A 15,396-nucleotide genomic window follows, 5' to 3' on the forward strand; every position below is an offset into this window, starting at 1 on the left:
TACACAATATGGTAGAAAATTACTCCTTGTATCACTACATTATAAGTAAAATTTTCCAACCAAAACAACAACAACAAACTATTAAAATCATAAATTTCATAAAAGCTCCCTTTGGAAAATTAAAACCTCCAGAGCAGACACACAAGACAGAGGGTGTATGCGTTTTTTCATGAAACCCCAGTAGTTATGAGATGCGTTCCCATAGGAAGTGATTTCAAATTATGAGAAAGTTTAAGTTAATGATAAAGTTGACTAAAGTTTTGGTACTTGCTTCCTCATATCTACTCATATATTTTCTATCCACCAACTGCTGCCACACAAATTTCCTTTTCTTTTCCTCTCTTTTGTTCTCGTCTTCCAACTTCCAGGTATGTTTAAGTGCATACCTATTCGAGGAACAAAGTTATGAAGGCTTTTGTATTAAGGGAATTCAATTAAAATGATCTTGTTGAATTCCAAATTGGTTAACATGCGGCATACATCACAAAGTTTTTCATAAATGTGCAACTGCTACCGAAAATTGACACAAGAGACGGTTTTCCATGACAAAGGCCTTAGGCTTAGGAAGATTTAGGGTAGTAGTTTGGAAAGTGGGATGAACATTGCGACATAGGTAACCGAGAGGATACAAAGAATTGATAGATAGTTTCTCATTGCGATGTTTCCTATATTTCCGTTTTAAACGGGGAATAACTTCTTCTATCGAATTGCATTTATGCTGTTTTCGATAGGTTTCACCCAGGGAAATTGATTATTCTGAAATGCAATCTCAATCCAATGCTCTATCCTTTTATGTTGGTGAGTAATCAAATAAAAATCATATTTTTAGTACTATCTACACCCAAAAGGATTTTTAGTACACCGAAATAGAAAGGTGAATTGTTTCATTCACTCACTATTCAGCTTTGTATATAAATTCCAAAAAAAAAATTTATATACAAAGCAACAAATAGGTATTTAGAGTTGTCATATTTTTCGCTTTCGAGTTTTTCCTTTATTTTCATGTATGTTTTACAAAAAAAATAGGTACAATAATGTATGCTAGTAAACCTAGTTAAATACATTTTGGGTGTTTTCATAAACGTCTGCCTAACTTGGGCCTGCGTTAGTCGTGTTCATAAACTCAGATCTGCGATCGGACTAACTTAGTCCAACTGCAGTTTTGCTGTTCATAAATAACGTCAGTATGTCGTCAACATCGGGCAGATTGCGCAGCCAAAATTTTATTGCTGCAGAACTCAAGGAGAAATTTATTTGACTCTTGATTTTATTTTTTTTTTTTTGTTAGTAACTGTAAATATGTTTTGTTAAAAAAAATGAAAAGCAAACATATTAATTAGGGTGGTGCAAAAAAATTTAAATTTGAATGACACAGAAAATTTCGAAATCGTGTTTTTTGAGGTAATAAGTTTATATTAATTTTTTTCGTATTAGGGTGGCTCTAAAAAATGTTATCTTCTACAGTTGCTTGAAGAATTCCAAAAAAATCAACGTGGGTATTGTTTTGACCAAATTATCGAAGAAAAAAAAAATTTCCATTAGATTGGTTCAAATTTTTTTTTTTTTTAATTAATTACAAAAAAAATTATTTTTCACTGCAGAGAAAGTTTGTAAAACATGGTTTATGAAATAAAATGTAAAATTGGGGTAGGTATTTTCGAATTAGGGGGCTCGGAAAAATGGTATATTTAACATTAATTTACGCTTGGAATTCAACCAAATTCAATTTAATTAATTCAGCATTAATTTAATATTGCTATAGCAAAAATGCACTTAGAAAACTTTCTGTGCACTAAAAATCATTTTTTTTTTTCAAACGCATAAAAAAACTTTCTTGAACACCCTAATTAAAAATATTTTTTCCATAGATAATTTGTTTTAAATGTGAACTACTCGGTGTTTTTATTATTTTTTTTTTTTTAGAAGAAAGTATTTTTTTTTAGCCACCCTAATGTAACACGGTTTACAAATTTTTCGTGTTATTAAAAACAATATTTTCGGAAACTGAAAAAGAAATATTTTTTTGCCTAAACAAAACTCATTCTGTGGTAATTTTTTTATATTTTTTTGAAGTGAAAACTTCTTTAGTATCGTAGTGATTTGAAACAAGATGAAACGAAAACGCGACACGACTTCAACTTGTTATAACTTTTTTGTTTTAATAGATAGATGAATGAAATTTGTACTGTAGATAGGTAATTAAATAAATTATAATTGTACAAAATTTCAATTAACTTCATATTCAAAATTCGGAGATAACGGTAAAAAGATGTTCTTTTCTAACACACGTTATATCTTTAGATCTAGTGCACATACAAATTTGGTTTAACTTTAATACTGACATGCTGATAACATAGCCTTTTATTTGATATATCACACATAACGATACGTGCTCTACAAGTTACACAATCTGAAATTGAAAAAAATTTTAAAATTACCTCAAAACACCTGTGGAGATCTGTTGGCGATGACCATCTACCAGTGTAGGAAGTACCGTAATCTCAGTCTGGAAATTCGACATGGTTTACTTTAAAAAATTCTAACTTCTCTTGTAGACATCTTTGAAATAAGATTTATGCATCATTACACAAGGTGAAACAATAAGCTTTCACATGGTATAAAATTTTGTATAGGTTGTCAGACAAAAAAATTGATTTAATAGCATGAGAACATAAAAATAAATGTTTTGTTTGCTTTTTGGATGAAATTTAAAAAATTCTAACTCTTTTTGTAGATGTCTCATACACCTGATCGATTTATATATTTTGAGCTAAGACAATAAGCTATCATATAGGTTGTTAGGGAAAAAAATGGATTTAATTGTGTGAGAAGATAAAAATACGTGTTTTTTCGCTTTTTTTGATGGAATTTGATCGAGTTCAAAAAATTCTAGCTCTTTTTGTAAATGTCTCATAGACTTGATCGATATATATATTTTGAGCTAAGACAATAAGCTTTCAGATGATATAAAATTAATCTAGGTTGTCATATAAAAAACATGGATTTGAAGGTGATAAAGTAAAAATAGGTAGATTTTTTCTATTTTTTTTTTTTTGCAAGAAAAATGATTTTTTAAGGTTTCACTTCTACCAAGTGTGAATTGCACACATGATTTTTTTTTTTTCTGACGTTTATGAACACTCAGTGACTGCTGAAAATTGTACCAACGCAGGCCTGCAAACATTCTGCAGAAGTGGTGTGTTCATTAATGCAGCAAAGCAGAAAGACGATTGGACTGACGCAGATTTCCGACGTTTATGAAAACACCCTTTATCATTCCAAACGTAAGTTTTCACGTTTTTTGTAAACAAATTCTAAACAATTTCTGAAAAAATTAGTTTGGTAGCACAGATTTAAAACTGTTCAAAAAGTTAAGCATAGAGAAATCTCCGGGCTAAACAACTAAGCGCACGGGGCTAAAGTGTTGTTGTATTTAACATGTAAATTGCTTAGCCCCGACTGCGTTTTTTTTGTCCAGTTAAGACCAGTTGTTGTAATAAAAAACACACCTAGTGATAACAGACGAATTTGTATGAACTGAAAAAAAAAAATAAATAAAATTCGCGATAGTTAATATTTTTTTTTACTTTTAAGGGGGCTATTATTTCATGCAAATGCATGGTATATTTTTCATTACCTACGTTTCTCTTTCTGATCGATTTTTGTCAGCCTAATTGACACACCCCCTTAGTTTGATTTTGTAATTGTAAAAGCTGAAACACAATCACGCTTCAGGGCGTCGCTTCGTTGCGTTACGTTGAGAAATCCTCAAAGCGCGCTTCTGTCACTTTGACTTTGAACAGCTGATTGCAACATAAAAATCTGCTGTCAAATAAAAAAAAAAACACAGTCACTCACAAAATTATTGGGCCAAGTCTTTATCTTGATTTAATTGTGGAAAAATGAAAAAGGATATTAATGTGTTTAAAAAATGCATAGAAATTTGTTTATCCTATAGTTATAAAAACAAAATCAATTAAAATATATTGTTTTTAACAATAAAACTCAGTCTAAAACATCATTAAATTTTTTTTTGTTTTTAATACGTAAATTGTTTTGATTTAAAATATCTCGATGTCGTTTTTTTTTGTGCAAAATCTATATAGAGAAATTAAAAAACACACATAGTTTTGCAATAATTTATTTTTTTTTATTCACATTTGGCGCAATAATAATGTGGGTGACTGTAACTATGTCTGTTAAATGTCAGAAAGCGAGCAAAAGTTCAGTCTGGTTGAACTTTTGCTCGCTTTCTTACGTTTCCTTACGTTTGTCAAAAAAAGCGTACGTAAGAAAAGCGTCATTGTGTGAGGATACACAGATTTCCTATAGTTGAACTTTTCGCAGTTGTCAAAATCGACGGCAAAGCGTGATTGTGTTTCAGCTTTAAGTGCCGGGCTACACGGTGATTTTTCAATCGCCTAACCAGTCCGGTTGTTGGCAAGAGGGGTGAGGATTTTCCTCTTTTTGACGTTTTGGTTGTTTTTGTTATTAACAAACGAATTTGAAAGAAACACTTTTCGCATTTTTCTCTTTTCAATCAAAATTTTAAAATGCCAAACTTCAAATTCATAAGTGTGGGTGCAAATCGGTGTAAAGCCTGAACTACATCAAAACACAAACTCAAAAAAGTACAAAAAAGTAAACAAAGCTCAAAATATAAAAATCACATGTATATATTTACCTGACAACTATTGGAAAAAAATTAACTAAAAAAGCTCTTTTGTTTTTGAAGTTTTGAAATTTCAAATAAAAAAAAATTGAAAAAGTAAACAAATTACAGTCAACTCCATTTATGTCGAATTGTCACAGGACACGAAAATTGGTTCGAGTTAGAGGGAAATTCGACGAAGAGGAATCTATTTTTAATCTTTTTGCTGCAGGTGGTTTCATTAAAAGCGGTAAAAAAAATTTGAGTTTGAGGAAAATTTGACCTAAAGGAAGTACGACTTATAGGGAATCGACTGTATTTGAAATTTCAATTGTTTGTCAAAAGAGCTTTTTTTTAGAAAAATGACAGTAACTATGTGATCGAAGAGCTTCCTTACGGAAAGGATATAAAATATTGTTTGAGTGTATTTGTTGTTAAAACTTTGTGATAATTGAAAGCTTGGTCTTGTTCAAGCTTTTTGAATCGAATACTTTGTTTAAAATGAAAGAGAGATATACAAACAAGCTACTAGGGGGAAGAAGAAAAAACATCGTGTTTACTTTTTTGTACTTTTTTGACTTTGTGTTTTGATGTAGTTCAGGCTTAAATTTGACTTAAAATGTGGAGTAAATCCGGAGTACTCCGTAGTACTAAAACTACTCCGGAGTAATTTTTTTTTACACTTTTTGTGGAGCGAAGGAACACTCAACCTTCAAAAGTGCAAAAATAAGTATTAAAAGTCTACTCTCATTGGTGAGAAGAAAAACGACATTAGTTAGCTCGCTACTGTTATCTAGATTTTATTAAACAAATTACTTTATAACTATACATTAAATGTCATTTGTTCGTTCATTAGCTCATTCGGTTGGTCGCTCTCGTATGTAAAGGGTCTTACATCATCAATTTTTAGTATTAATTCCCTGCCATCTATCGGAATTCCCGCACAAAACTCATCTCTCATCTTCTCCACAAACCACCCAGCCCTGAACACACTCATTCAATAAATCTACTCCATCTACTGTCATCTACTCAAAAGTCTACTCCAATTCCGATCATATGTTTTTGACAACCCTATGACAGCGCTTGCGCTAACAAAAAAGTACACAAAGAAAAAAAAAAAAAAATCCAAATTCTAATTTTTATATGAGACGAAAAGACGAAAATTGTGCGGTTCTCACTTGTCTCGTCACGTCTATCATTTGAAAGAAAAAATTATGAATTTACCATAATAATTGTACAAATTTCCAATTGAATTTAACAAATATTTATTAATCAAACCTTTGTCTATTCATTGTGTTTGAAAATTTGTGTAAAATTTGGATAAAAAATGTGAAATTTCTCTGTGAGAAAAATTGCAATTTCATAAGAAAAAAGTTCCAATCCAATCAGCCAGCAAATACATACCCAAGAGCCAAGAAAATCAATATTTTCTTTTCCAACTTTGTGGCTTAAGGTTTTTTTTTTTTTTTTTGGTTTTTTTCTTTCTTTTTATTTTTTTGTACGTTCTTTTGTTCATTGTGAAAAGGTAAAAGGATAAATTTGCAATAATTTCCATCAAAATGATACAAAAAAATGGATAAATTTGGTTAAGAAGGTAAGTTTGGGAGATTTTCTAATTTGTCAAAGAATTTCATAAATCTTTTTGTTGTTTTTAAAATATTTCCCAATCCAGGCCTAGTTCCTAATTTCTTCTTCAACAGAAGCCCCAAAATCAAAGTCGTCCTTCTTTTTTTATGTTTTTTTCGTTCTACCCACTTTTTTTTTTTTTTTTAATGTTATCTTTTCGGGAAGAGGCAAGCAAGCAGGCAATCAAACAAAAACACTTGCGTTGTCGCCTTTGCATAAAAGATTAGGCCGCATGCAAAGATTCAATTGAATTTTTTGTGTTGGTAGTCAGGAAGTAATTGATTGAGTCGTCGTCGTTCATCGTTGTTATCGTTGTCGTCTTTTTCTGTTTGCATTTTATTAAGTTTGGTTCTTATTCTTATTTTATTACCCTGTTGTTACACTTGTCGTTGTTGTTATTTTTTATTTGCCCTTAAGTCGAGCATATTTGATATTTGTGTTCCCCTCAAAAAATGAGTGCATTTGAGCATGATGACCTTGGATGGCGTCATTGCTGAAACGCGGTCATAAACAACAGATTTGAGAATTGAGACTTAATGGCGAGACGAGAAAAACAGGTCTTGCCGGTTGATAGTTGATCTCGGTGTGATTTTATTCTCTGATTGCTTCATTAGTCATACACACTGCATAGTAATGGTAATGATGATAATGAGTGTTTGATAGAGTTGCAAAAGTCTGGAACGATTTTGATTTGTTCTGCTTGTTTAGTTAAGTTTTTGTAGGTAGCTCTTTCGAAACAAATGAAATCATTGAATTTTTGTTTTGCTTCGTGGCATTAAATGTTTTAAGATCAGAGTTTTTAGTTTTGATTTGGAGATTTTCTCTTGTATCTTATTGTGAAATAATTAGAAAGTGTAATGAGTAAGTAGGTAACTGTCGCTATTAAGACCTTGTTACACAGAGATCGTTTTAACGGCACATTGATACGCTCATTATTTCCTGAGGCCTTTACTGCGTATAACTTCATCGTTATCTGTATTGCTTGTGTCACAGACGAGACGAAAACTTGCCTAAAGGTTTATTCTCCTTTCTCCCCAAACAATCTAAAAAGCTTCTTCTTCAAAGTCCATACCTCAGAAATGGTATGATAAGAGTTTAGTATAGAGACACCTTATTTACTGGCCAATTGCCTGCTTAGATCATTGTAGAGGCGGTTGGTAAAAGGAGTTTTTTTTTTTTTATTAATCTTATACTTGGTTTTGCCCTCTGTGACCGTTAAATCCATTTTGTCCGCTTCCGCTTCGATGCACACAATATTTCCACTGACATCATGCTCACTTATATCAATATCGTCGACATACGAAATCATTTGGAAGAAGTTATGTTAGATAGTAGATCTGGTCCTGATGATGCCTTATCTACAAAATGAAGTGAAATGAAATGTCTGTCAAGGCAAGGCTTGTTATCTCACTACTCGGGCAAAGAAATTGCAATCTACAAGCTTGATAAAATAATTAAAGCTAGCTCTCAACAGAAAAACTCGGGAGAACTTCATTGCGCCTCATCTAATCATTTTTTTTTTTTATACCTTCATTAAAAATTCCTATTAAGACGTTTTGCAGGGTGTCTACTTCTATTTGTAATTATTCAATGGTTTTGATAATCGACTGATGGTTCCCTAAAAAAAATCAGTACTTGTTGGCTTATACTTCTTACACAGCAATATGTAAGTCAAGCAAGGCAGCATTCTTTGAGGCTGAATCTAAGAGATTAAGGAGGTTTAGAACCTGGCAAGCATTTTAACGGTAAACAGTTTTCAAACCACTCTAGTATAAGTTCCAATCTTCTAGTAGCTCACTTCTAGAATTTATTGAATCCAACCGAAGGGAAATTTAATTTTCAATATACTATTGTGGGCTTTAGAAATGAAGCTCTTGATTCTGCAATAAGCTACCAAGAAGTAATTTTAGCTGTAATGCGACTAAATAATAGAAAATCAAGCGGATCGAGTAGCATACCAGTTGAATTATATAAGTAGGTATGTCATAACTTTATGGAAACCGAAATGATACCTCAAGTATTCAAGGATTTCATCATTTACCCGATTCATAAGGGAGTTTGGCAGAGGTTTCAAATTATAGATACAGATTATTCACGCTAGTTTTGCAAATATGTTTCAATATTTGGATCGACGACAAGAAAATCTTAAAGGAGTTTCAGGCAGGTTTAAAAGCAGGTAATTCGACGGTTAACCACATTTTCACCCTAAAAAGTGTCAGAGAAACATTCCTAAATAAAAAAAAAAGAAGCTCTATGCGTTTTCATAGACCTTAAATCTGCATTTGATATGATCGATAGACAAACTCTTAATTACAAACTTTATAGTAACGACATGTCATAAAAGTTTAGAAGAGTTATTCCAAATCTAAATGTATATGCAGACATAATGGCTAAGGTATGAAATAGAACAAAGCTGTTAAGAGGGTTTAAAACAGAATTGGGAGTCGGACAGGGCTTTATATTGAGTTCGAGTCTGTTTGGCTTGTTTATTGAAGATCTTGTTAGCTTCTTACCATTTGGGATCGACTTTGCCGGTCAAATAACAAAGCATTGCTGATGGTGAATCTAAATAAGTAAAAACATAATAACAAACAAGTGAAGGCTTAATATGTTATATAGTAAATGAAATTGATTGAGGTTAGAGGAATTAAAATCGTTCGATGAAAATTTAATTTTAATGGATAGTTTTTCAACTAAGCAGACGTCGCGACGTCTTTTTGTAAACTTTGTAAACGAATTTAATCAACGTTATCAAATCAAAGCCAATCTTAATAATATAACCTTTTTTGATATTGGACTTTCTTGGTGTAAAGCCACACTTTTCACACTGTTGACGTAGGGCTTCAGATTTAGTTTAAAAAGCGCCTCCAAATAATAAAAAACAATAAAAACGCTCTGATTATTCATTTCAAGCATAAAACAGCTAATATCTCTAAAAGAATATAAATAATCAATTTCTCTAATCCAGACATCAATCTCGTTGAAGTGTGGACTTCGAGGTCATAACTAATATCGAATCCTTACTTATACTCGGTACCAATTTTACAGTATTTCGACTTAGTACTCGTGTGAAGAAATAACATGGTACTAATTCTGTACAATAACCAGGTATTTGCTGATTTTGAAAAGCTTGGTAGTACCAAGTACCTATTTAGTATTACGTTATAAATTGGCCTAGTACTTGAGTTGATAGCTGTTTGATTTATTATTTAAGGTCTAGTATACTGCCGTGCTAAGCAAAAAGGGCACATATACATTTTTGTAGTTTTGAGATAAATGCATTTTAATGAAAAAGGAAAGAGTTGAGATTTTTATATATGCTCAGTTTCAAAAGTGATTTTAAGCAGATTGTAGTAGGAAATATATATATTTTAGTTTACACAATAATAATATAGTGTTCAAGCTTCCCAAATGCGTAATTATTTTTTTTTTTAATTCTTAGAGTTAGAAACATATTCATTTTTCTATTAAGGAATACAGCTGAGTACTATCGTTGTGCTTATCTTCATTGACTATTTTGAGCCACTTGGAATTGGAGGCATTGTTTCATGATGTCAAATATGCCCTTAACTCATTTTTGGATTTTTGGCTCATGCAGTATAGGCTTATAGAAGTTGAAAGCAGCCTGAAGTATTAAGCAGTAGATACTGAGTCCGAAAAGAAAACAATTACAACTTTGAATATATCCACTGAAATCTCTTCCTTCAGCAATTTTTGGGTCTTCAATCATTAAATTGATAATAATCTTCATTAATTTAAGTATCACAGGTTTCGTAAAAGATATTGTGTAGAATAATAACAAACATATTGTAACAACCTACAGCATCTTAAAGCCTGAAAGAAAAGAAAATTAAATTTTCCATATAAATCAGATCATACTTGAACACACAAATCACAGTCTTCTTGAAAATGAATAACAATTCCATAGAATGACATTCCCAGTGTTATGTTCCTTAACTTGACTGAGAAAAAACAAAATAAAATAAAGAAGAATCTCATATTCATCGTATAGTGATGATGATAAAAAAACACACAAACACGCACACACTCAATCTGGAAACAATGTTGTTATTATTTTTCATTGAGTCGTTGTGCTCACATCCCACTTATCTAATTCTGCTGCTGCCCTATTTGGGATTACTCAACTCAATTCAACTATATTATATTCTACGCAATAATATTCAAGCTTGTAATATATACTAGAGTAGAGAGTAAATGTATAGTATTGCTCCCATGATTAGGTATGCAAGTCGAATAAGCGAACTACATACGTCCACAATATATATAGACACAGCCAACACCATATCGGTTTGGAAGCAATGGAGGTGGCGGTAATTATTGTTATTATTTCGCAATCAAGTTGAGTGTGAGGATTTAATCATCAATTTTCTGGAGTTATTATAAAAATATGACACCGAGTGACAGCAATTTAATTGAAAGTCATCAGAATCCAAGTTAAAATTAAAATATGAAATATGGACATGGACAGGCAGAATTCAAATCAATGACGACGCCGTTGACATCGCCATCGTTTGCTGATTTAATAAAGTGACAATAACTTTTTTTTGGGATTATTCAACTCCAAAGAGACTGTTTTATAAAATGCGAAAATTATAGACGGTGAAAATAATTGTTGTTGATGTAAACGATTTTTGTTTATTTTTCAGAGCTTTTATCTTAACCTCCAGACAATTAAATGGGTTTATTTTATTTTATGAGTGATTGATTCATTTTGATTCTCCTTGTAGTTTTGATTTGGCTCAATGTTAAAGGTAAACAAACTTTTTTCTTAAACCTCCAACTAAGACTTACCTTTTCATAAAAAAACTTTGCATGCCCTGATCTCCAAAGAATTATAGAATTGATGTATAATCAATAGAAGGGTCGCTAATTCCAGTCGTTCCAGATCGTTAACCCTCCAAGTAACGATTAAACTGTTATATTAATTTGGTTGGTTAACGGGAGCAAGTTCCCCGGAACTAGGAGAATTAAAAATAAAATAAAAGAGACCCGGAAAGCAAAAAACTGGACAGAAATACCAAAAATGAGACAGGGCAAAATGTTTCTCGGGAACTACATCCAAGCGCGATTCAAATCCTGTATCAGTCTTAGTAGGAACAATCTCAAGTTAATCACTGGTTTGCTCGCGCTCACGGGCCACTATAAGTTAAGAAGGCACATAAACATTTTGGGCCTAGTAAATAGTGCAACATGTAGATTCTGTAACGAAAAAGAAGAAACACCAGATCACATTCAGGCCCAAAAAAATGAATCTAGATTTTGAAGGTGAAATTGAATTTTTACAAACCATTTCGTAATAAGTGCAACAAACCCTACAAAACGTGATAGGTCTGCTCTAGAGTTTTTTTTTTAGTGTTTTTTGTTTTTGTTTTGTTACACAGAGCAATTTTCTCATAACATTCAAGGACTTTATTCAAAATGGGCATGTTTACCTACAAGGACGAAGCATCTTACCTAATTCAAAATAGTTTCTTTACTCCTAGAAATAAATCGATATTATTTATGTTTTTGTTGGTGTCATTTTAAAAATGTTGTTTACATTCCGTTTTAAGAAAATTTTCAATAAAAACATCTTCAATCTCACCTACATACGTAAGCGTTCCATGTAGGAACAAATGAGTAGTGACACACTGTCGTCCGTATATCAGTCGATAAGATAAGTGTAAGTATACACTTTGATGAATACGTGTAGCACAATCCTCCTATATGCACTTTTTGTGTATTGAAATGAAACATGGAAACGTGAGCAGTATATTGGATGAGTTTTTCTTCGGTTTTTTGGTTGTAACGGTAGGGGCAATAAAATGCACCATAAGGCATAATATTAAGTGTATTTTTTTTTTTTTTTTTTTTTTTGAGGTTTAAGGTTGAAAGTATATGCGGATAAAAATTCAACTAACCCATATGGAAAAAATGAGGGAGTAAGGTGGTGCAATATCGTATCACTACTCCATTCAATTAATGTCAATTGTACGGCTGAAAGATGAAAATCGTTCCCAAAGCTATGTAAAAGTCAAGAACTAAAGGAAGTCAAATTCGAATCTACAACTAAGATCTTATTTGTGGATGTTTAGATATCAGCCACCAGTCTTCGATCAACAATGGCATACAATATGAGATAATGAACTTGGAAGCGAGAGTTTTGAACATTTGTTTTATTAAAACAATTAAATATCCAATATAGAGTAGTGTACATACGTTTCAAAAAGTCAATATCGATTCTGACTATCTACTTATTGTGAATGAGAAGAGGAAGAGAAATCGACAATCAGCCTCTTAGTTTAAGTATTAGAGAGAAACCTTCACTTGGCAAAGATTCCAAAAAGCTTAGCTCCTTGAAGCCATAAATACCTACAACCTCAAAATTTTTAAACCAAACTGGTCTAATTTGTTTGTCCACCCAAAAGTGAATACCGGCGAATTCCACAGGCGGATTACTTGCGTGAAGCAGAAACGTTGGAGAGTCTTTTAGCCCTCCAGAGTGAAATACATAAGTACATATGTATATTGTACAAAGGATGTTCAAGGATGACAACGGAAAGCATTCTATGCAACCCTGATGCACTTATGAAGTATAAACACAAATTTTAAAATTAATCAAAATGAAAAGGAAAAAAGTTCGGAGTATTTTAGTCCCTGAATTTCCAAAAAGTACATCTCATTTTAAGCTTTCAGATTCGGCATAAAATTATAGTTCCCTTCGACTAAATGCATTAAAACGGAACTAGCACATAAAATTGTCACAATTCGGAGCCCTGCTAACATCTATGCGCAATGCACATTAAAAATGTTTCTGGTGACTTTAATAAATGAAGCGTGTACGTAAATTAAAAAACTATGATGAGAATGTGAATTGTCAACACCTCAGACTGAAAGATTTTGCTAAGCATTATATTTTGATTATCTAGATGGTGTTGCTTATTATTTAATAATTGGATATCATTTTCGAGGTGAATTTCGATACAATTCTTTGTTCTAATAAATGGCTATTTAAATCGTAGGTTAGATTAGAAGAGATTTTGATACGGTTAGTGGCATCACCGCTCCTCGAGATTCGAGTGGAAACCAGAGAATGAGATTTTACTAAAACATTAAGCCTGAACATACTGAATCCAAAATGATATAGAGCATCCTTCTAAGTGGTTTTTGAAACCCATATTAAGATAACTAAGAAGATTTCGCTTGTCCGTTTCAGCTAACTATGACAGCTATCAACCAACTTTAATTTTTAAATAATATTGCCGCTGACAGATACCCAAAGATCTCAAAGCTTCAAGTATTAACTAATAAGACACACGCTCACACATTATGCTTAAGAACTTTGAAAACCGCAACCAATTCAGCCTAGAAAATACAACTTAAGTTTATGAGCTCAATTATTAATGAACTGAGAAATTACCTGACCCTATACTTTTCTGTCTTGTAGCCGTCAATATGTATAGACTGATACATGACTTTGGTTTATGTTCCAATATTTCATTTTTGATATATTTTTGTGAGTGCCACTAGCATAACAAATTGTACAGTAAAATGTAGTCATAGACGACTTCAAAAGCCACAAGCAAACCTCTATTACAAATTTAAGACACATAAAGTTAAAGATTAACCAAAACAAGGATAGCAAAACGAAGTGTATGAAAAGTTGATTCTTATAAGTATCATCATCCAATTTTTAACACTTACAAATAACACAAAAAATAACTTTCAAAAGAACTTAATTTTCCAATACTTAAAGTCAACCATCTCCATTTCATGTATGCCTAAGTCAATATGAGTCTCGAATTTCCCAAATTCAATCATTTTCATTTTTTTTTTTTTTGTATTTCAGTCAAACCAATTGGAAGAACAATTTATCGGCATTAAATCTCTTGATAATTTATTTTCGTAAAAAATGACTCATACCAAAGGTTTTTTTTAATGATTTCTTTCTTTTTTTTGTTCATAGAACAGAACAAAATTTTATGTGTACATTATACCCATTCCATGTGCATATATAAAATGTATACAGTATACCCTAGTGTCTGCCTTCTTGTTCATATCAAATTAATTTTGTTTCAAAGCGTAATTGGGGGTAAGAGATAAGATTGTTGCAAAAAAAGAACACTTAGTCAATGCCGTCGTCGTTTGTCTTGGCAATATTTTTTTTTCCTTCTTATCAAATCAATTTTTCTCACAAAATCAAAAAAGAAGAAAAAAAAAATCAATCAACCTCTTTCATCTCCTCTTAAATCTATTACGATTAATTTAAATCTACCTGAACGAACGCCTTCCTTTTAATAATAACACTAACCTCCCTTTGATTTATGAAAACAACTGTGACCAAGGACAGAAAAGTGGGCGAAGTGGGAAATCTTCTTCTGCTTTGTTCGCCTGCTTCACTAGAGTCTTCCTGTGTCTCTTTATTATAGACTCAATTTTCCACTTCACTTAATTTTCATTTTGCTCGTCGTACTTACCCACAAAATCACCACTCTGTTTACTTCCTTAATCAAAATAAACTCACTTTTTTTCAATTTGTTTGTTGTTGTTGTACCTACAGGCCTAGGAGGATACCTGAAACCCCTAACCACAGGAAAAAGAATACTCTTTCATTTTCTGAAGGAAAAATAAAACCCTGGAGCAACCACCGAAAAAAGCTAACCGCAAATCATTAGAGACTTGAAGTTCTCTCTACACCCTCACTCGCTCACCTTTTCAATCAGTCTCTGAGAAGCCAAGTGACTGACTGACTGACTAGGTGATAGAGTTGACGTCGACGACCAAGCAAACAAGAAAAACGACAACAACATCAACAACAATGAATGTAATGCGTAAATTACGTGGAGGTGGTGCCAACAATGTTGGTGCCACCACAACAAACACCGCTGCAGCTAATTCCAATTCCACAACATCTAACACAACCAATGCCATCAACAGCAGCAGCAGCGGTGGCAATACTGCTGCAAGTGATGATCCAGTCACCGAATCGCGCACTCAACTCAGCCTAATGCACCTGAAGAAGCTCTTCAATGAGTACACCCATCCGAAAGAACCACTCAGCGAACAGGAACGAGATCAGAAACTATACAATATGCTTCCATTGTTCTGCAAGGTAAAAA

At 32.3% G+C, this 15,396-nt stretch overlaps 1 protein-coding gene across 1 annotated transcript in view; it reads left to right on the forward strand.

Moving 5' to 3' along the window:
* Nucleotides 1-5,801: 5,801 nt before the first annotated feature.
* The window catches only part of LOC129913230 (WD repeat and FYVE domain-containing protein 3), a 28,745-nt gene continuing 19,150 nt past the window's right edge, over nucleotides 5,802-15,396 (forward strand). Inside the window, exons 1-3 of the mRNA XM_055991809.1 lie at nucleotides 5,802-6,104; nucleotides 6,177-6,245; nucleotides 14,838-15,389. Coding sequence (XP_055847784.1) covers nucleotides 15,096-15,389 — 294 coding nt within the window. The 5' untranslated portion in view covers nucleotides 5,802-6,104; nucleotides 6,177-6,245; nucleotides 14,838-15,095. The remainder of the gene's footprint in view (nucleotides 6,105-6,176; nucleotides 6,246-14,837; nucleotides 15,390-15,396) is intronic.

The sequence above is a fragment of the Episyrphus balteatus genome, chromosome 3, assembly GCF_945859705.1.
Source record: "Episyrphus balteatus chromosome 3, idEpiBalt1.1, whole genome shotgun sequence".
NCBI lineage: Eukaryota > Metazoa > Arthropoda > Insecta > Diptera > Syrphidae > Episyrphus > Episyrphus balteatus.